We start from the raw sequence: 18,266 nt of genomic DNA, 5'->3' as shown, positions 1-18,266 counted from the left end.
CTTGGCGCTCCTTCCCTCCTGTCACCTTGCCTCTGGGTCAGGTGACAAGTGGGTCCTTTCCACTCTGCAGCTCCCTGCTGGAGCCAGTGCAGGCTGCAAAGGCCACACCCCCATCCTGGTTTCTAATCCTGGGCTCCCCTGACTTTTGGGTGCCTTTTTTGCCTCCCTCTACCCTCTTCTATGGAGGTAACATTAGGACTTTAACCCAGCACTCTGACACAGCAGTGAGCCCCCTTCCCATCCTTTGTTACTGTTGATTCTGAGATGGTCTAAGTTGATCCAGTTGGGCCTGAAGCAGTGATCCTCCTGCCTCAGCCTCTCCAGAGGATGGATTAAGGTGTGTACCGCAGGCTCCAGCCCCTCTGCCTTTGGGGCCCCAGAAAACAGTGGACACGGGCTGCTGTGCGTCGTCGTTGTTTACTGGCTCAGGTGGGGCTGGGGCCTTTCTGAGAGCCCTGGTGTGACAGGCTCTGGGACGGGCCCACCAGGGATGCAGGCAGAGGTGGCGGTCTGTACGGGCCTTGCACCCACAGTTGGCCGGAGGGGGTCAGGGAGCAGGTGGTGGTGGCAGGGTCCAGGTCCCCGGGGAGCTGCATCTGCCGGAACACCTTCTGCGTCAAGCTGTAGCTGCCCCCGTGGGGGTCGCGGCCCTCCTCTTGCCGCTGGCCGGTCACTACCAGGCTCTGCCCATCCATCCGCACCTGCAGGTCCTCCGGGGTGAATCCTCGCGCGTCCATCTTCATCTGGAAGTCCTGGCTATGGCCAGTGTCCCGCACAGCCAAAGGGGTATCCCTCAGCAGCCTCACGGGCAGCGTGGCCCCCCGCTCTGGCTGTGCCAGCGCCTTGCTGGGGCCTGGGGACGCCACCCCACGGTCGTTGGAAACGCTGCCCTCGACGCGCCGCATCGAAGGGCGCAACCGTGGGCGGGAGGTTAGGCGACAGGTGCGCGAGATAGGTGGCAGGAAGAGAGGTGCAGGTGCGCCAGACTGGAACTTTGCCGGCGTCAGGGGCGGGGCCTAAGGCCCCGCCCACCTGCGCAGAGGCGAGGGCGGGACAGGATGATGCGACGCTCAGGTTCCAGCCCTGACGCTGTCACCCGCAGAGCTTATGCGTGCGGGACCTGGAAGGGAGGACGTCAACCTGCTCAGGTCCAGATCCGAGAGCTCCGGAATGCCTGCAGCCTCGGTTTCGCCCACTTGGCGCCAGTCGCGGCTGCGGCTCTCCTCGCCTCAGTGCGAGGATAATAAAACTGTTGCGTTTACCTTGTGTACAGGAGGAGCGCAATCGGGGGTGGCTCATGTCCAGAAACCAGCACACTGAGTCACCAGCAAGGAATGGAGTGCTGTTTGCCACAGTTCTTCTCTCGTACTGGGGATCGAACTACAGTCCTTTCTTTTTTTATTTTGAAACTCCCTAAGTCACTAAGTTGTCAGCGCTGGGCTTAAGTTTGGAGATCTTCCTGCCTCAGCCTCCCAGGGCGCTAGGCTAACAGGCGAGCGCCACCGCGCCCAGGTATGCTGCATTTAAATTTCAACCGCAGGACCAGGGATGTTAGCTCAGTGGCACAGCACCTGCTTGGCCAAGTGCGGGTTCTGAGTTCAATTCCCAATACCAAAAAAAAAAAAAAAAATTTTTTTTTTTTTTATTCAAGCGCAGAGACAGCTCCGTGTCCCCAGCCTCGAAAGGCTAGGACCTTTGTGGGGCAAATGGGTGGGACAGATCAAAGAAGGCAACTCAAGCCCTGTGCCTCAGCCCTTGAGCTTGGATAGAGAACCCCCTTCAGGGTCTAAGTTTAAAGATGCTTTCAGCAATCATGAATATCCCAGCCAACATCAAGAAAGATGAGAAGTGGTCGGCGCGGTGGCGCAGGTGTATCATTCCAGCACTCCGGGGAGGCTGAGTCAGGTGGATCTCGCGTTAGAGCCCGGCCTGGCTAATTTAGCAATTTAGCGAGACCTTGTCTCAAAAAAAAAAAAAAAAAAAAAAAAAAGGATGCAGCTCGATGGAAAGGCTCTGGATTCAATCTTCAGTAATGAAAAACAGAGAGAAAAAAGGCTCAGTAGCGAGGAACTGCACACCTGCCCGGACCTTGCCGGGCGGAACCGTCTGGAACTCCGGGCGGAAGACTGCGACTCCCAGCGTGCGCCGCGCGGCGCTTGCGTACTGCGCCCGCGCCCATGCGGCCCTAGGCTGAGCGCCGCGCCGGGCTGCGGGCGGCCATGGCGGACCCGGCCCCGGCCCCCGCTCCAGCCGCACAGCCCCGCCCCCCGCCGCCCCCGGGGCCCGCGCCGCCCGCACCGGGCCTCGCTTCTGCGCCCGCGCCGCTTCCCGCGCCCGCCGCGACTGCAGCCCCTGCCGGGAGCGCGGGGCCTGGGGCTCCGGGGGGCGGCGGGGACCCTGCGCGGCCCGGGCTCAGCCAGCAGCAGCGCGCCAGCCAGCGCAAGGCGCAGGTCCGCGGTCTGCCGCGCGCCAAGAAACTGGAGAAGCTGGGCGTCTTCTCAGCCTGCAAGGTGGGCGATGGGAGCGCGTGGGCGCGGGGTGCAGGCGCTGGCCTGGGGTGCACTGCCATGACTCCCCGTCCCGCACCCAGGCCAACGAGACCTGCAAGTGCAATGGCTGGAAGAACCCCAAGCCACCCACCGCGCCCCGCATGGACCTGCACCAGCCGGCCGCCAACCTGGGCGAGCTGTGCCGCAGCTGCGAGCATCCTCTGGGTAGGCGCGGGCAGGGCCTGGGCTCCTGGGAAACCCAGGTGGTCGGGGGCGCAGGCAGCCCTTTGGAGGTCTCTCCGGCTTTCCCAACCCCGCCCCTGACCCCACGGCAGCTGACCACGTGTCTCACCTGGAGAACGTGTCGGAGGACGAGATCAACCGGCTGCTGGGCATGGTGGTGGACGTAGAGAACCTGTTCATGTCGGTACACAAGGAGGAGGACACGGACACCAAGCAGGTGTATTTCTACCTCTTCAAGGTGAGCTTCTGGGGTGGATGTGGGAGTGAAGGGGTGCATTTGGTCCGGTGTTGGGGGTTTCTGTAGCTCTGCTGTCCCTGTCTTCCAGCTCCTGCGGAAATGCATCTTGCAGATGACCCGGCCCGTGGTGGAAGGTTCCCTGGGCAGCCCCCCATTTGAGAAGCCTAACATTGAGCAGGTGGGACAGGGAAGGAGAAGCTGGAGGTGGCATGGAGCAGTGGGGGATCTCCTATCATGACCTGGGTCCACCTCCTCCTGGTTACCCACTCAGCACCCTTCTGGTTTGTCCCCTGTTCAGGGTGTGCTCAACTTTGTGCAGTACAAGTTCAGCCACCTGGCTCCCCGGGAGCGCCAGACCATGTTTGAGCTCTCGAAGATGTTCCTACTGTGTCTCAACTACTGGAAGCTGGAGACGCCCGCCCAGTTCCGGCAGAGGTCTCAGTCAGAGGATGTGGCCACCTACAAGGTCAACTATACCAGGTGGCTCTGTTACTGCCATGTGCCCCAGAGCTGTGACAGCCTCCCTCGTTACGAGACCACCCACGTCTTCGGGCGCAGCCTGCTGCGCTCCATCTTCACTGTCACCCGCCGGCAGCTGCTGGAAAAGTTCCGAGTGGAAAAGGACAAACTGGTACCTGAGAAAAGGACCCTCATCCTCACCCACTTCCCCAAGTAAGGCTCGATGCTGCCCGCTGAGAGTTTGCCACCCTATTTCACATTCTGGCTGCCGCCCCTTGGCTTCCAGCACCCCAAAACCAGAGTTTACATTCAAGGTGACAACATTCCCACCAAGCCCAGGGAATAGAAAGGTGACATTGAGCAGGGCCTTCTGCTCCGGTGCTCTGCTGGTCCTCCTGGGCAGTTCCTTGCCTCCAGTGAGTGTGCAGTTAGAAGGCTTCTCAAGGGCAACACTGTCTCCTGTCTCAGCCTCCCAATCCCCAAAAGAAGGCTGTAGCCAGTGACCTTGGGCCCCTAAGGGCCCCTCTGGTTGCACAATGGGGTGGTAGGACCATCCGTGCTGCCCCCAGGTTCCTGTCCATGCTGGAGGAGGAGATCTATGGGGCAAACTCACCCATCTGGGAGTCGGGCTTCACCATGCCACCCTCGGAGGGGACTCAGCTGGTGCCTAGGCCAGGTGGGTGGCACTACAGGCTGGGGGCGTGCTGGGGGCTGTGCTGGAGCCAAGAGGGCCCGGATCACCTTCCTGTCCCTGTCCTTGACTCTGTCTGTTCCTCAGCCACGGTCAGCGCCGCAGTAGTTCCCAGCACCCCGATCTTCAGCCCCACCATGGGAGGGGGCAACAACACCTCCCTGAGTCTGGATGCGGCAGGAGCTGAGCCCATGCCAGGTGGGCACTTGAGCCCTGACCTCCGACCCCTGACCTCCAACCTGCTTGCCTTTGGCTCTGCTTTTCGTCGGTGACCTTGCCACCCTCCTGCAGGGGAAAAGAGGAAGCTGCCAGAGAACCTGACCCTGGAGGATGCCAAGAGGCTGCGTGTGATGGGCGACATCCCCATGGAGCTGGTCAACGAGGTCATGCTGACCATCACTGACCCTGCTGCCATGCTGGGCCCCGAGGTGGGCAGCCGACCTGCTGACCACACAGGGCTGGGCCTCAGCCCTGCCCTCACTCACGGCCCTCCCCTCCCCCAGACCAGCCTACTGTCGGCCAACGCAGCACGAGACGAGACAGCCCGCCTGGAGGAGCGGCGGGGCATCATCGAGTTCCATGTCATCGGCAACTCACTGGCACCCAAGGCCAACCGGCGGGTGCTGCTGTGGCTGGTGGGGCTGCAGAACGTGTTCTCGCACCAGCTGCCGCGCATGCCTAAGGAGTACATTGCCCGCCTGGTCTTCGACCCGTGCGTCCCCTTCCCCACCCCACCCATTTCCTCCCTCCCTCCCTCTTCCCTGACCACAGCATGGCCTTTTGAGCCTCCCTGGGGTGACAGGCTTGGCTGTGATGCACCTCCCTCTCCTAGGAAGCACAAGACGCTGGCACTGATCAAGGACGGGCGCGTCATCGGTGGCATCTGCTTTCGAATGTTCCCCACCCAGGGCTTCACTGAAATCGTCTTCTGTGCTGTCACCTCCAACGAGCAGGTCAAGGTGAGCCCGATTGTGGCCACCACAGGCCAGGTCTGCAGCAGGCTCAGTCTGTCCCCTGTAGTGGCCAGTGCTTGTTATAGTCCCAGTGCTTTGGGAGGCTGAGGCAGGAAGATCCCAAGTTCAAGCCCGGCCTGGGTGATGTCGAAGCTTCATGAGATTTTGTCTGGAAATAAACGGGAGGGGTGGAGCTCTGTGCAAGAGCCGAGGGTTCAGGCCTCAGCACTGGGAAAAAGATAAGGAACTTGCTTATTGGGAAACGGAGCTCAAGAGTTAGGAGAGCTCATTTATTTTTTCCTTCAGTGCTGGGCCATCTCCCTGCCCCAGGCTGCACCCCTGACAGCAGGACTGAACCCCCACTTGATCATGGTGCACCTGCTGCAGTAGGGCACTCATCGGCACAAAGCCCTGCACTCCTGCCCCACAGAACAGCAGGAGGGCCCTTTAGTGTCCCAAGCAGGTGGCCCAGCTCTGTGTGGCCCCAATGTGTGCAGGACACAGGTCTCCGGGTCAGCCTGCCCACTGCACCACGCCCACTCCCCGCAGGGCTACGGCACGCACCTCATGAACCACCTGAAGGAGTACCACATCAAGCACGGCATCCTCTACTTCCTCACCTACGCCGATGAGTATGCCATCGGTTACTTCAAGAAGCAGGTGAGTCCGGCCTCCTGGGCTGCTGCTGCCCAGCTGAGACACATGGGGTCCCTGTAACCCCCAGACGTGGGGGAGGGGTGTGCATGCTGAAGGATGGAGCCCTGCTGCACACTCCAGGGCTTCTCCAAGGACATCAAGGTCCCCAAGAGCCGCTACCTGGGCTACATCAAGGACTATGAGGGGGCGACGCTGATGGAGTGCGAGCTGAACCCCCGGATCCCCTACACGGAGCTGTCGCACATCATCAAGAAGCAGAAGGAGGTGTGGTGCGATGTGCCCCACTCCACAGACCGGGGAGGGAAGCCAGGTGCCCTGGCTTTTCCCCTGGGTGAGCAGGGTCTCATTACCTTCCCCCTCAGATCATCAAGAAGCTGATTGAGCGTAAACAGGCCCAGATCCGCAAGGTCTACCCTGGGCTCAGCTGCTTCAAGGAGGGCGTGCGGCAAATCCCCGTGGAGAGCGTCCCTGGCATCCGTGAGCGGGGTTCTCATCGGGGTGGGTGGGGTCCCTGCTTGCTGCATAGACAGGTGGGCTTAGGGTTGCTGTGCCGCTCCCTTTCCAGGAGAGACTGGCTGGAAGCCGCTGGGGAAGGAGAAGGGGTAAGTGAGCTGCAAAGGGGCAGTGCTGGGGTTTTAGGGGTTCAGGGACATACCACCTGAGACCTGGCTTCTCACCCCAGCAAGGAGCTCAAGGACCCTGACCAGTTGTACACGACCCTCAAAAACCTGCTGGCCCAGATCAAGGTGGGGAGACCGGGCGCCCCCTGGGGCTTCCTGCACCCCAGCTGAGCTTTGGGTCCCCTTCCCAGGTGGGCGGGACATGGCTGGGGCAGCTCCACCCCAGCTCCTGCTCTCTCCAGTCACATCCCAGCGCCTGGCCCTTCATGGAGCCTGTAAAGAAGTCCGAGGCCCCTGACTACTACGAGGTCATCCGCTTCCCCATTGACCTGAGGACCATGAGCGAGCGGCTACGCAGCCGCTACTACGTGACCCGAAAGCTCTTTGTGGCCGACCTGCAGCGGGTCATCGCCAACTGCCGCGAGTACAACCCACCAGACAGCGAGTACTGCCGCTGTGCCAGCGCCCTGGAGAAGTTTTTCTACTTCAAGCTCAAGGAGGGTGGGCTCATCGACAAGTAGCCGGCACCGGGCTGGAGCTCGGGTTCTGCCGGCCCTGGTGGCCACAATCCCTCAGCCATGGGGCCTGGCCTGGGCCTGGGCCTGACCTGGCCTGGTGGCTCTGCCCCTGAGGGCCAGGACTGCTCCATGTCACCTCCACAGGTGACTTTAGCAGTCCGAGCCAAGTCCTGCTGGGGGGCTGTGGCTTGCCCTGCACTGTCCTGTGGTCTGTCCCCCAGGCTGGGGGCATGGGAACCACTTGTTAACCCCTTCCAGGGAACAATAAAGCTCTGTGGTTTTTTTCTCCTGTGTAATTCTGTCTTGCTGCCCTGGCCCCTGCACACCAGGAGCAAGGGATGCCAGTCCCTGCTTCTGCCAGAGATGGCGGCATCTGCCAGGCTGTGGTCCTTGTTGTCCCCGTCCAGATGCCAGGGCCAGCAATGTCAAACCCTCCGCTGCTGCAACCTCAGCCTGACGTGGACACAGTGCCTGCAGCCCCTGGCAAGGCCCTGCCCATCTAGTTTTGCTCTGCTCTGCAGCACGGACTGCCCCTCTGCAGGGGCTGCCCCAGTTGCGCATGCTCAGGCTCCAGCTCCAGGCCAGCTGGCTCCACCCCTTGGTTTCAGTTTCCTGTTCCCAGCCCCAGCTGGCTGTACTTACAGAGCTCTGTGGCTTCCAGTGTGCAGGCTCTGTTGCTTCTGCTTCTGGTCAGCCAGCAGGTTGCAGGTGGATCCGGGAAGCTTGCCAGCTTCCTCAGGTGGCTGAGTCCAGGGGAAGCCGGTTTCTGTACCTACTGGGTGGGCACGGGCTGGGGCTGGCCTGAGGCCATGGAGCTGCGACCCTACCAGTGGGAGGTGATCATGCCTGCCCTGGAGGGCAAAAACATCATCATCTGGCTGCCCACGGGTGCTGGCAAGACACGGGCGGCCGCCTATGTGGCCAAGAGGCACCTGGAGACCGTGGACGGAGCCAAGGTGGTGGTTCTGGTCAACAGGGTGAGTGGCTCAGTACGCAGGCACCTTGGTCCTCTCTAGGACACCACAGCTGCTGTGGCCCCAACCCTCAGAGCTTCCACCCCAATCTAGGACCAGCCAGGAGGTAGGGGCCACCGCACCCCTCCCCTGCTTCCTGCCCCCCATCCAGCATCCTCTCCCCACCTTGTCTGCACCCGTAGGTGCACCTGGTGACCCAGCACGCTGAGGAGTTCAGCCTCGTGCTGGGTGGACGCTGGGCCATGACAACCTTGAGTGGGGACATGGGAGCACGAGCAGGCTTTGGCCACACAGCCCGAAAACACGACCTGCTCATCTGCACTGCTGAGCTGCTGCAGATGGCGCTGAACAGCACAGAGGAGGAGGAGCACATGGAGCTCACAGGTGGGCCGAGGCCATGGGGGCGCACACCTGGGCCCTCCCCAGCCAGGGCGTTTGGGGCCAGGCAGAGTGCTGCAGGGAGACCTGGGGCGGGTCCCTTCCTGAAGCGAGCCTCAGTGTACTCCTCCATCATTTGGTCCCAAATCCCCCACCTGGCCCTCCTTCTCTGGGGTTGTGGAGGTCTGACATGGCAGGACCCCAGGGCAGGAGTAACAGAAGGAAAGGCCCCACATGTGACCTAGATCCTGGCTTCCCCCCCCACCCCCCGGCCCCAGCCTTCTCCCTCATTGTGGTGGATGAGTGTCACCACACGCACAAGGACACCGTCTACAACGTCATCTTGAGCCAGTACCTGGAGCACAAGCTGCAGAGCCCGCGGCGCCTGCCGCAGGTGCTGGGTCTCACGGCCTCACCAGGCACCGGCGGGAACTCCAAGCTCGAGGGGGCCATCAGTCACATCCTGCAGGTCCGCTGGGCCCTGGGACCCTCCTGCCCCAGCCTGGTCAGGGTCTCCTGCCAGGGCCTCCTGACCCCCAGGCCTCCCTACCCCTACTGTGCCTGGAACTAGCTCCCCAGCCTCATTTCTGTGCCATCCTCCACTGCCCCGTGCTTGTTGAGAACCTGCTGGCTGTCCTTCCATTTTACTCGTTTACTTTCATGAAGCTGGGGCCTAAGCCCAGGGCCTTCGGGGAGCTCCAGCCCAGCCTTCTTCAGTGTGAGACAGGCTCCTAAGCTGTGCTAACCCTGCCCCTGCTCAGCAAGCCTGCTTCAGGCTCTGCAGTCCCCCACTGGGACCCACCACCCTGAAGTCCTGCCCACTGCCCCTTCCCAGCAAGGCCCTTCCTGTCTCCTGCAGCTCTGTGCCAACCTGGATGCGTGGCGCATCATGTCGCCCAAGATCCACCGCCCAGCACTGCTGGAGCACCGTCCTGAGCCCTGCAAGCAGTACGACTTGTGCCAGCAGCGCAGCCAGGTGTGAGGGGAGGTGTGGGGGAGCTGTGCTGCCTGCACCCCGCCAGCTGGACAGGGCAGGTCCCTGGCTTGTGTGTTGGGCCTGTGTCTCCATTATGTCCCAGGTGGCACAATGGACATTAGTCAGGCCCTTGGCACAAGCCTGGGCTGCTCCCGGGGTGTATTGAGCTCTGTCCTGCAGCAGGAGCGCTGGCCTGTGCCCTGTATGAACAGAGCACATGGGGCGAGACCAGGACCCGGTCTCTGCTACACCCAGGGCTCCGCCTCATCCACTCTCTTGCCCAGGACCCATTTGGGGACTTGATAAAGAAGCTTATGGCTCAGATCCACAACCATCCAGAAATGCCCGACTTGACCCAAGACTTTGGGACGCAGATGTATGAGCAGCAGGTGGTTCAGCTGTCCAAGACAGGTGAGAGACAGGACCAAGACTAGGACTGGCCACTCAAGGGCGGGACTGGGGGGGAACCTGGTCGTTCAAGGGGCGGGGCTGGCCGCTGGGGGTTGGAGCTCCAGCAGTCCTGACCTGTGGGCGGGGCCTCCTTTCGCCCCCACCCCGACGCTGGCCCTGTTCACAGCCGCGGAGGCAGGGCTCCAGCAACGCCGAGTCCTTGCCCTTCACCTGCGCCGTTACAATGATGCGCTGCTCATCCACGACACAGTGCGCGCCGTGGACGCGCTGGCCTCGCTGCAGGACTTCTACAACCGGGAGCGCAACACAAAGAGTCAGATCCTGCGCGCTGAGCGCTGGCTGCTAGACCTGTTCGACGGTGAGGAGCCTGAGAAGGGGCCGTGGGGAGAACCCAGTTTTTCAAGCCCAAATCCACAGCCATGGCTATTGACAGGGTCATTTCCTCATCTGTGAAGGTGTGCACAAGTTTACCTTATTGACAGAATTTTTAAAAGTGTTTTTGGCAGATATTTGTTTAAACTGTTTAGTTGGAATGGTCCTCAAAAATCCAAAACTGGGTTGCCAATCATGCTGGCACATACGTGTCATCTTTTTGTTCTGGAGGCTGAGGCAGGAGGATCGCAAATTCAAACCCAGCTTGGGCAGTTTACCTACTCTAAGAAGACTTTTTTTGTATCAGGAATCAAGCTTACAACCTCACACTTGCCACTAAGCTAAATCCCTGGCCCCTGGAGGCCCTGTTTCAAAACAGGAAAACGTTAAGAGTCTCAGATGTAGCTCAGAACAAAGGCATTGGGCTAAACCAACCTCTGGGGTCCTCACAGACCACAAGGACGAACTAACCCAGTTGGCGACACATGGCCCTGAGAACCCGAAACTGGAAACACTAGAGCAGATTCTGCGGGTGAAATTCAAGGACCCCGCCAACCCCCGGGGCATCATCTTCACCCGAACTCGCCAGAGCACCCAGTCCCTGCTGCTCTGGCTCCAGCAGCAGCCGAGCCTGCAGCTAGTGGACATCAGGGCCCAGATGCTGATTGGGGCGGGGAACAGCAGCCAGAGCGCACACATGACCCAGGTGAGGGTCTGGGGACCGGCAGGGGTACACCCTGGCAGGGTGCAGGGAGACTCTCTGTGGTGAGGGTGCGAGCTGAGTCCCCAGCTAAGGTGGAGGGCTGCCTGTATCCCAACAGAGGAACCAGCAGGAAGTGATCCAGAAGTTCCGCATGGGCAGCCTGAATCTTCTGGTGGCCACAAGCGTGGCGGAGGAGGGGCTGGACATTGCCAAGTGCAGCGTGGTGGTGCGCTACGGGTTGCTGACCAACGAGATCTCTATGGTCCAGGTGCTCAGCCCTTGTGCCCTGCCCAGCCCCCAGCAGCTTCAGGGGAGCTGGCACCCCAGCCCTGCTCCTATCTGGACAGGTCTTCTTCCCTGCAGGCTCGGGGCCGTGCACGGGCCAGCCAGAGTGTGTACTCATTTGTGGCCACGGAGGGCAGCCGGGAGCTGCGGCGTGAATTGACCAATGAGAGGCTGGAGACCCTGATGGAGCAGGCAGTGGCCACCGTGCAGAGGATGGACCCTGCCGAGTACCAGGCCAAGGTTGGCAGCAGGTGGGGTCACAACTGGGTGCTGTGCTCGGCAGGACTCTAACTGCATTCCCTCCGTGACCCCCAGATCCGGGATCTACAGCTTGCAGCCGTGGTCAAGCGTGCTGCCCGGGCCTCTCAGAAGGACAGACAGCGGCAACAGTTCCCTGCCGAGTGCGTGCAGCTCCTCTGCATCAACTGCATGGTGGCCGTGGGTCACGGCAGCGACCTGCGGAAGGTGGAAGGCACCCACCATGTCAACGTGAACCCAACCTTCTCGTGAGCCTGCTGAGAGGGCTATCAGGAGAGGGAGGCGGAGTGGGAGGATGCTTGGAGCCTTTGCGGGGTCAGGGGAGATGACAAGCTGCACCTGGTGACATGAGTTTTATCCCTGCCCTGTTCAACAACAGAGGAACCAGTGACCTGCCTGTGTTCCCAGAGCCACTGTGCCACGCAGCAGGAACTGGAGCCCAGGGTGTCAAATGCTTGGTGCTGTCCCACATGGGGGTACACGCAGTTCTGGCTTCATAGGAGTCTAAGACAGGACAGTGGCTTGAACCCAGGAATTCAAGGTCCACTTAGGCAATATAGCATGACTGACTCTGAAAGCCATGTCCCACCCACCCGTGGTCCCCTGGAGAGTAGTGTTGCTCCAGCCAACTCCTGTGGAGTTGGGAGCATTTATTAGGGGCCTACATGCCAAGGTCCTGTCCCACTTCCTGCATGGGGGGGGGGGAGCAGCACTTGGCTCCGAGAAGATGAGTAGAAGATGTCACAGGTTGGACAAGGGGGCGTGGCAGGGTTGGGTGGGGAATGCAGACTGCAGACAGGGGAGCCCTGCAGGGTCCTGAAGTTGAGCAGCCCTGGGCCGTTCCCACAATGCAACCCACCAGAGCCGCCAGTGGGTGGACATTCGGGGCATTCGGTGGGAGAGGTTGCTGCACCCTGGAGATGGGGGTTCAGCTTGGCTCCAGGACGACAGTGCCCCTTGGTGGGCAGCAAGGGGAGGCTTTGCTGGCTACAGGGTGCAAGGCCTGGGCCCAGGGCCCATGGGGTCTGTAGCCACCGTTTTCCCCCCAGGATCTATTACACTGTGTCCCGGGAGCCCGTGGTAATCGACAGAGTCTTCAAGGACTGGAAGCCAGGGGGCGCCATTAGCTGCCGCAACTGTGGGGAGGTGTGTGCAGGCCACTGCTCCCGGGGAGCCCCACTCCGGTCGGGAGCCCTGCCAAGGAGACTGCCGTGGGATACAGGGACCCGGGCCCCAGACGCTGTCCTCTCTGCCCCACCCAGAGCTGGGGACTACAGATGATCTACAAGTCAGTGACACTGCCGGTGCTCAAGGTCCGCAGCCTGCTCCTGGAGACCCCGCAGAGGCGGATCCAGGTCAAGAAGTGGTCGCGCGTGCCCTTCCCGGTGGACGACTTCGACTTCGTGCAGCACTGCGCCCAGAACCTGGCCGACCTCTCCCTGAACTGACAGCCGGTCGCTGCGGTGCCCGGTTCGGCCTGCAGGGGGCAGCAGAGTCCGCGGCCCGACCTGCTCCTTCTGGACCCGGGCTGACTCTGGGTCCTGCATGGCAAGGCAGCTGGAGGGGCTGCAGCGCTGCCGCTGGCCGCTGGCTGCGCGCGTGCGCTCACTTAGGGACTGGACAGAGCCTGGGGGTGGGGGCAGGAGGAGCTACAGTACCAGCAGCATCCCAACCCCCTCCCTGCCAAGGCCGCTTCTGGTTCTTACGGCGCCTCCAAAATTAAAAAGAAGTGGGAAATGGGGGTCGAACTTGTGTGGGATTTTGTTTTTGTTTAGTTTTGGGTTTTTTGAAACCAAGTCTCACTATACAGTTCAAGCTGGCCTTGGACTCACTAGGTAGCCCTGGCTGGCCTCGAACTTAGGTGATCCTCCTGCCTCAGCCTCCTTAGCGCTGGGATCACAGGGGTGTATAACCATGCCTGGTGATGTATGGTATTTGCAACCACGCTTTGTTGAGGCATAATTGACAGGAAGCAGGCTGCACATATTGTGTGGCACTGGACACTCCGGTGTCGTGGGTGTCTGTTGCCTCCTTGAGAGGAAGCATTGAGAGAGTCCAGACAGAAGACCTGGGCCCTGCTCCATAGCATAGCTTTTGCGGGTGGGTTGCATGAGCTGGAACAGGAGCCCGAGTTCCGAAGACCCGTTCAGGCCTTCGGTCTGTGCCAGGCCATCTCCCTGGGTGGGGATGAGTGGAGAGACACAGGGCTGGAGGGGTGGGCGTAGATGGGAAGGGGGCAGGGAGAATTACAAAGGCCTCATTTCCGGCCTCATTTTAATAAGGCTAGCTGTAGATGTAGGTCGATTCTTCAGGGAAAGGGCTATTTCTGCAGTGAGAGGCTCAGAGGACTGGAGTCACCTTCACGTCAAGGGGGGGGGGAGCTGGATAGGGTGCAGAGGATGACCGTCCCACCTCTCTGGTCCCTCTCCTCTTCCCATCCTCCAGTGGGTGTCAGTGATGTGTCTGCTCTTTTGTGATTGTGGGCTGAGACCCCACCCTGTGTACCCCCAAGTGCAGGCTCTGTCCCCAGCTGCTTTCTTGCTCTCTGTGGGGACCCCCTTCTACCCTCCCCTCCCCCATCTCTGCCCCCTCCCCCATCTCCTGGGCCACTGCACCCCACCTGCTTCCCGTGGCACCCAAGTTGTCATGTCTTCTCAGCGGCTGCTACGTGCCTGTCACAAGTCAATAAAATTAGTGACTCTGGGCAGCCGAAGGGCGGGAGTGCCTGGTGCTAAGCTCCCTGGCCTCAAATGTGGCTGGGCTCACGGAGTCCGGGTGCCTGTCATTCCAGGGCTAAACAGTAACAGCTGAGGGACCACAGATGGTTCAGTGGGGGGGGCGCCCTGGGCCTGTAAGCCACCCAAGCACCCTAAGTTCCCATGCGGCTGACTCTGGGATGGGGAGCCTGCACTGATCGATTGATTGATTGGTACTGGGGATTGCACCCTGGCTTTCAGACTGAGCTACATCCCCAGACTTCTTGTTATTTGAGGGTCTGACTAAGTTGTCCAGGCTGGGTTCAAATTTGTGATTCTCCTGCCTCAGCCTCCTCAGTCCTGGGACTACAGGTATGAGGCACCACCCCCGGCTGGGTGGGTTTCCAAGAGCTGGGCTATGGCTCAGGCCAGGTCTCTGCACTTCCTGAATCTGGGGAAGGGCCCTGAGGACCCAGCTCAGGCCCACCTAGGCACAGAGGCTCGGAAGCTTCCCGTGCAGTCTGGTCAAGCCGGGCAGCCCCGCCCACTCCGCCCAGGCCCCGCCCAGGCCCCGCCCCCTGCCTGCCGGGTGTCGCCGGCGCGGCTTTCGGAGCCCTGCGAGTGCAGGTGGCCGCGGCGCGCTGCCTGTCCCTGCAGGTAAGACTACGACTCGGGGTGTCCCCCATCGTGCCGGCCCGGGGTGCCATCTGCCCAGGTCCCCTAAGACCGTGGGGACTTTCACATGGACACTGGGTATCCGAGGCGGGCAGAGGTGCCCGTTGGGCCTTTGGATGTACTCCGAGGGGCTCAAGGAAAGGGGTGACTGAGACGGTGAGCAGAGGTCCCCTTGGGTGCTGCTCTGCAGACGGGAGGTACGGGCCTGACACCTGCACCCCACTTACCACACTGGACTCTGAGGTGTGTGGTCTGGCGCTGGGGAACCTGTTACAGACTGGGGGTGCATGCGCTCTCCGTGGTGGGGTGGGGGAGGGAGTTTCCCCGCCCAGACCCCGAGGGGAGCACGCTGGAGAGGCGTGTCTGGGGCCAAGGCTTGGATGTGGAGGTTGCATTGGACAGCGGCCTCTGCACCCTGGGGACAGCTCTTGGCAGAGCGGGGCAGCTCTGCCTGGGGCCCCAGAGGCCTCCTGGAGGTCATCGAAGGCCTTCAGACAGAAGGTGGCCGCTCCTGTGGCCACTGGCAGCCCCCATCCCGTGTCCCCACTGCCCTCAGGGTACGAGTTCCCCCTCTTGTCCTCCCTCAATCTCTCCTCTTCTTCAGTGCCGGCTTCTTCTCGCTTCCGGGAAAGAGGGTGCCTGGGCTAGCTCCCTCACCTGACCCTCTGGGTCACCTGCTTCCTTGCGGCGAGGGGGTAAGGAGAGGAGACTAGGCTAAGAGGAGCGGGCCTGCTGAGCGCAGTGCCAGGCGCCTAGATAGAGCTCAGGGGAGCCCAAGCGTCCCTCCTGTCCCCTCCCTTGGGACAGCAAAGCCCATCTGTGGGGGCGAGGTGGGGTGGAAGGATTTCTAAAGCTTGGCCAACGAGGAAAGTGCCACGGTGCCCTTTGTCACCACCCTGGCCCTGCTGGCTGGCACATGGGGCTCATCCGGCTGCCACCCCATCACCCAATTGATCGCCGTGTGGCTTTTAAGTCCCTGGCAGGGGCCAGTGCCTAGTGGAGCCCAGTTATGGCACTGCCTCCTTGGAACGGGCTCTGGCTTGGAGACTACACTTTTTTAAAAAGTCCCTTCAGCATCACCTCCCTCCAGAAATTCCCAGGTTGGGACCAAGCCACACAGAATTCTTCCAGGAAGATAATACCAGCGACTGCCAGTGAGCCCTGCCAGGTACCCTGGGACCCAGGACTCGGGCTCCTCCCAGATACCTCCTGTCCTGTGAGGAGTTAACGGGGCACAGGGACCAGCCGTACTCTGGACCACTGTCCCCATCCTCCACCTGTGTGGCCCATTGGAGACACAGCTTTGGAGTGGGCCGGGTCCAGGATAGAGGTGTCACCCTTGTACCTGCAAGGGCATCCTTGGCTAGCGATGAGATGGGGACTCTCGGCCAGCGTCCCGGTCCAGTGTCCCTCACATCACTGTGCCCCTCAAAGACGTGTGAATCCCCAGGGGCAGAGCAGCCTGAACTGGAACTTTTACCCTGGGCCTTGGGAAAGTGCATGTGTGGAGGAAGTTAAGGTACCGCCTCAGACAGCATTTGGTTTTCTTCTTGTCTTCACTGGTAACTGTAGACTATTTTGGGCCAGGTGTAGTTTCCCCGGGAGGCCCACATGGGAGGATTGCAGGAGCCCGAGGGCAGGCAGCCTGATAATGACTGAAGGGCTGGGGAAGTAACTCTGTTTGAAGGCCTTGGGCTCAACCCCATAGAGGCCTCAAAAAAAAAAAAAAAGCCACATGGATCCGTATATCTATTGTCCCAGTCCTGCCCATGCACCCAGTGGGCTGGCGGGTAGGTGACCACAAGCCCTTGGTTCATTCCTTCCTATTCTCCCAGTCACCCAGAGTGGCTAGGCTTGGGATTCACTTCTTAGACCAGGAAGGAATTTCAAGGTGAATCAAAGAAGCCACTTGTCACCAGAGCTGTGTCTCCTTGGGTCTCTTGACCTCATTCTCCACCCCAAAATTGGGACAGTTTTGAAAGCTGCCAGAGAAAGGCTGAGGAGGGGCATTGAGCTCGGGTGGGGAATGGGGGAGACAAGGGGCGGGGCCTCAGGCTGCCCCCCACCGTCCCCGCTGTCTTGGTGAGGGGCTGGGCTTCTGCGACTCGGTTTCTCTCCTGGGCTGTGGACAGGGCAGTGTGGGGCCAGGGGCCAGGCCCTGGGACATCCCAGTGGGGACGGAGGGCACACTGCCCCAGGGAGCTTGTTGTCAGGGCCACCTGGGGATCCTGCTGTCCCCATGGCCTGGTCCCTGCCCTGAGGTGCTTGGTGGCACTGAACGTGAGCTGCACCCAGGGGAGCTCCTGACCCTACCAAGCCCCATGCCCTCTGCAGTGGCTGCTGCCCCATCCCTGACCACTGACTTCTTCATTCCGGTGACCTGCCAGGCTTGGTCTGCTTGGGGGTGGCCGGGGCCAGGAGCCTGCAGTAACTCAGGGCTCCCCATTCCCTGCACTCTCTGGCTGTTCTCCCTTCTGTCCACCTGTCCTGGACATTCCTGTGAGCCTCCACCTGGCTCCACCTTCTCTATCCGGGCTGATGCCACCAGCTCTGTCCCATTCTGTCCTCTGCTCTCCTCCAGGCTCCTCTTTCCAGGGGACAGGGCAGCCACCTGTGGAGAAGGTGGCAGCATGTCCAGGAGCTGCAGTCTCCCTGTGGGCTGGCACATTGGGCAGGCGGGTAAACACACCAGGACCCATGAGGAGTTCAGGGTGCTGGGTGGGGCCCTGTCCGAGTGACCCACTGACCTCGAGTGGGTGGCTGTGGATGGGGGTTTCTGGAGAGGGAGAGGCACTGGCACAGGGCAGAGGGTGACCAAGCTCAGCCCCTGCCCAGCCTGGCCAACACTGCCGCCTTGCTGGGCTCCCAGGGCCTCAAACAGGCCCGGCTGGGTGGCTCTTGTTCAGGGACTGAGGTTCTGGGTGGGGCCAGCCACCTCCCTGCCCCTTCTTCGTCTCCAGATGCCAAGGTGAGGGCCAGCTGCTCCCCACTGCCCACCACTGTGTTCAGGTCCCTGTGCCTCTGCTGGTGCCCAGGCCAGACCTCTGCACCCTGCTGGCTGATGCCATGTCTACTCCAGCAAGTCCCTATCAGGTCCCCTCCCCTCCCCAGGGTACCAGCACGCTGGGCTCAGCAGGTGGGGCAGTTCTGTGTGATCTGCACTCTCTCTCTGGGGACTGAGGGCCCGGCCAGGCCTTGATTCTGTGTGGCCCCTCAACCCGGCCTGAGTGCACTCCTAGGGCCCGGGCCGGCACAGTGTGTGGGGCAGGCACAGCCCTGTGACCCTGTTCTGAAACACTCTATCCCACTTAGCCGCCTCCAGAGGGGACAGTGACCTCGGCTCCAGCCACCTGGGCGCTCCATGGGAATGGACTATTCCCACGTGGAGGCCAGGTCAGCAGGACAGGGTTCAGGGGTGGGGAGACTGGCAGGGTGGCCAGGCCCAGGAGCTGGGTGGTGGGCAGCTGGTGGGTTGGCACTGGAGAGGCACACAGGTGTCTTCCATCTGTCCAGGAGCTGGTGTCACAGCCCAGGGAACCCCCGCCGCCCGGTCCCTCTTACTCCCAGCCCCAACCCTCTGCCCTCCCCCTACCCCTGGGGTCAGTGGTTTACTGATGAGTCCCCCACATACTTACTGAGCACTTACAATGGGTTCCTTGCCAGGTCTTAG

General features: G+C 61.3%; 3 protein-coding genes across 5 annotated transcripts; 2 read left to right on the top strand and 1 right to left on the bottom strand.

The window, feature by feature from the left end:
• Window positions 1-400: 400 nt before the first annotated feature.
• Hspb9 (heat shock protein family B (small) member 9) lies at window positions 401-2,083 on the bottom strand. Its single transcript, XM_003467119.4, has one exon. The coding sequence runs from the start codon at window positions 903-905 to the stop codon at window positions 426-428; it is 480 nt and encodes a 159-aa protein (XP_003467167.1). The 5' UTR covers window positions 906-2,083; the 3' UTR covers window positions 401-425.
• Window positions 2,084-2,204: 121 nt separating this feature from the next.
• On the top strand, window positions 2,205-7,153 carry Kat2a (lysine acetyltransferase 2A). 2 transcript variants are annotated; one of them, XM_063251554.1, is made up of 16 exons: window positions 2,205-2,510; window positions 2,591-2,714; window positions 2,825-2,970; window positions 3,059-3,148; window positions 3,269-3,642; window positions 3,999-4,105; window positions 4,208-4,318; window positions 4,412-4,548; window positions 4,624-4,832; window positions 4,953-5,079; window positions 5,623-5,733; window positions 5,851-5,994; window positions 6,093-6,207; window positions 6,296-6,332; window positions 6,413-6,476; window positions 6,593-7,153. In XM_063251554.1, the coding sequence occupies exons 1-16, from the start codon at window positions 2,220-2,222 to the stop codon at window positions 6,869-6,871; spliced, it is 2,466 nt and encodes an 821-aa protein (XP_063107624.1). In that variant the 5' UTR covers window positions 2,205-2,219; the 3' UTR covers window positions 6,872-7,153. The 2 variants fall into 2 exon arrangements, with proteins under 2 accessions (XP_063107624.1, XP_063107625.1); XM_063251555.1 differs by lacking the exon at window positions 6,296-6,332 and having other exon boundaries at window positions 6,593-6,828.
• Window positions 7,154-7,479: 326 nt separating this feature from the next.
• Dhx58 (DExH-box helicase 58) lies at window positions 7,480-12,973 on the top strand. Of its 2 annotated transcripts, XM_063251560.1 has the most exons (13): window positions 7,480-7,845; window positions 8,025-8,226; window positions 8,499-8,689; window positions 9,080-9,196; window positions 9,481-9,607; window positions 9,774-9,965; window positions 10,432-10,685; window positions 10,801-10,950; window positions 11,046-11,207; window positions 11,283-11,473; window positions 11,605-11,701; window positions 12,275-12,371; window positions 12,488-12,676. In XM_063251560.1, exons 1-12 carry the CDS (start codon window positions 7,678-7,680, stop codon window positions 12,350-12,352), a joined length of 1,929 nt encoding a protein of 642 aa, XP_063107630.1. In that variant the 5' UTR covers window positions 7,480-7,677; the 3' UTR covers window positions 12,353-12,371; window positions 12,488-12,676. The 2 variants fall into 2 exon arrangements, with proteins under 2 accessions (XP_063107630.1, XP_013005131.1); XM_013149677.3 differs by lacking the exon at window positions 11,605-11,701 and having other exon boundaries at window positions 7,484-7,845; window positions 12,488-12,973.
• Window positions 12,974-18,266: the final 5,293 nt, after the last annotated feature.

This window comes from Cavia porcellus, unplaced genomic scaffold (assembly GCF_034190915.1).
Source record: "Cavia porcellus strain 051 isolate PalLab524CR breed Dunkin Hartley unplaced genomic scaffold, mCavPor4.1 scaffold_6, whole genome shotgun sequence".
NCBI classification, from domain to species: Eukaryota; Metazoa; Chordata; class Mammalia; order Rodentia; family Caviidae; genus Cavia; species Cavia porcellus.
Note: the sequence above shows the minus strand (reverse complement) of the source record. Positions and strands in the feature narration are given on the sequence as shown.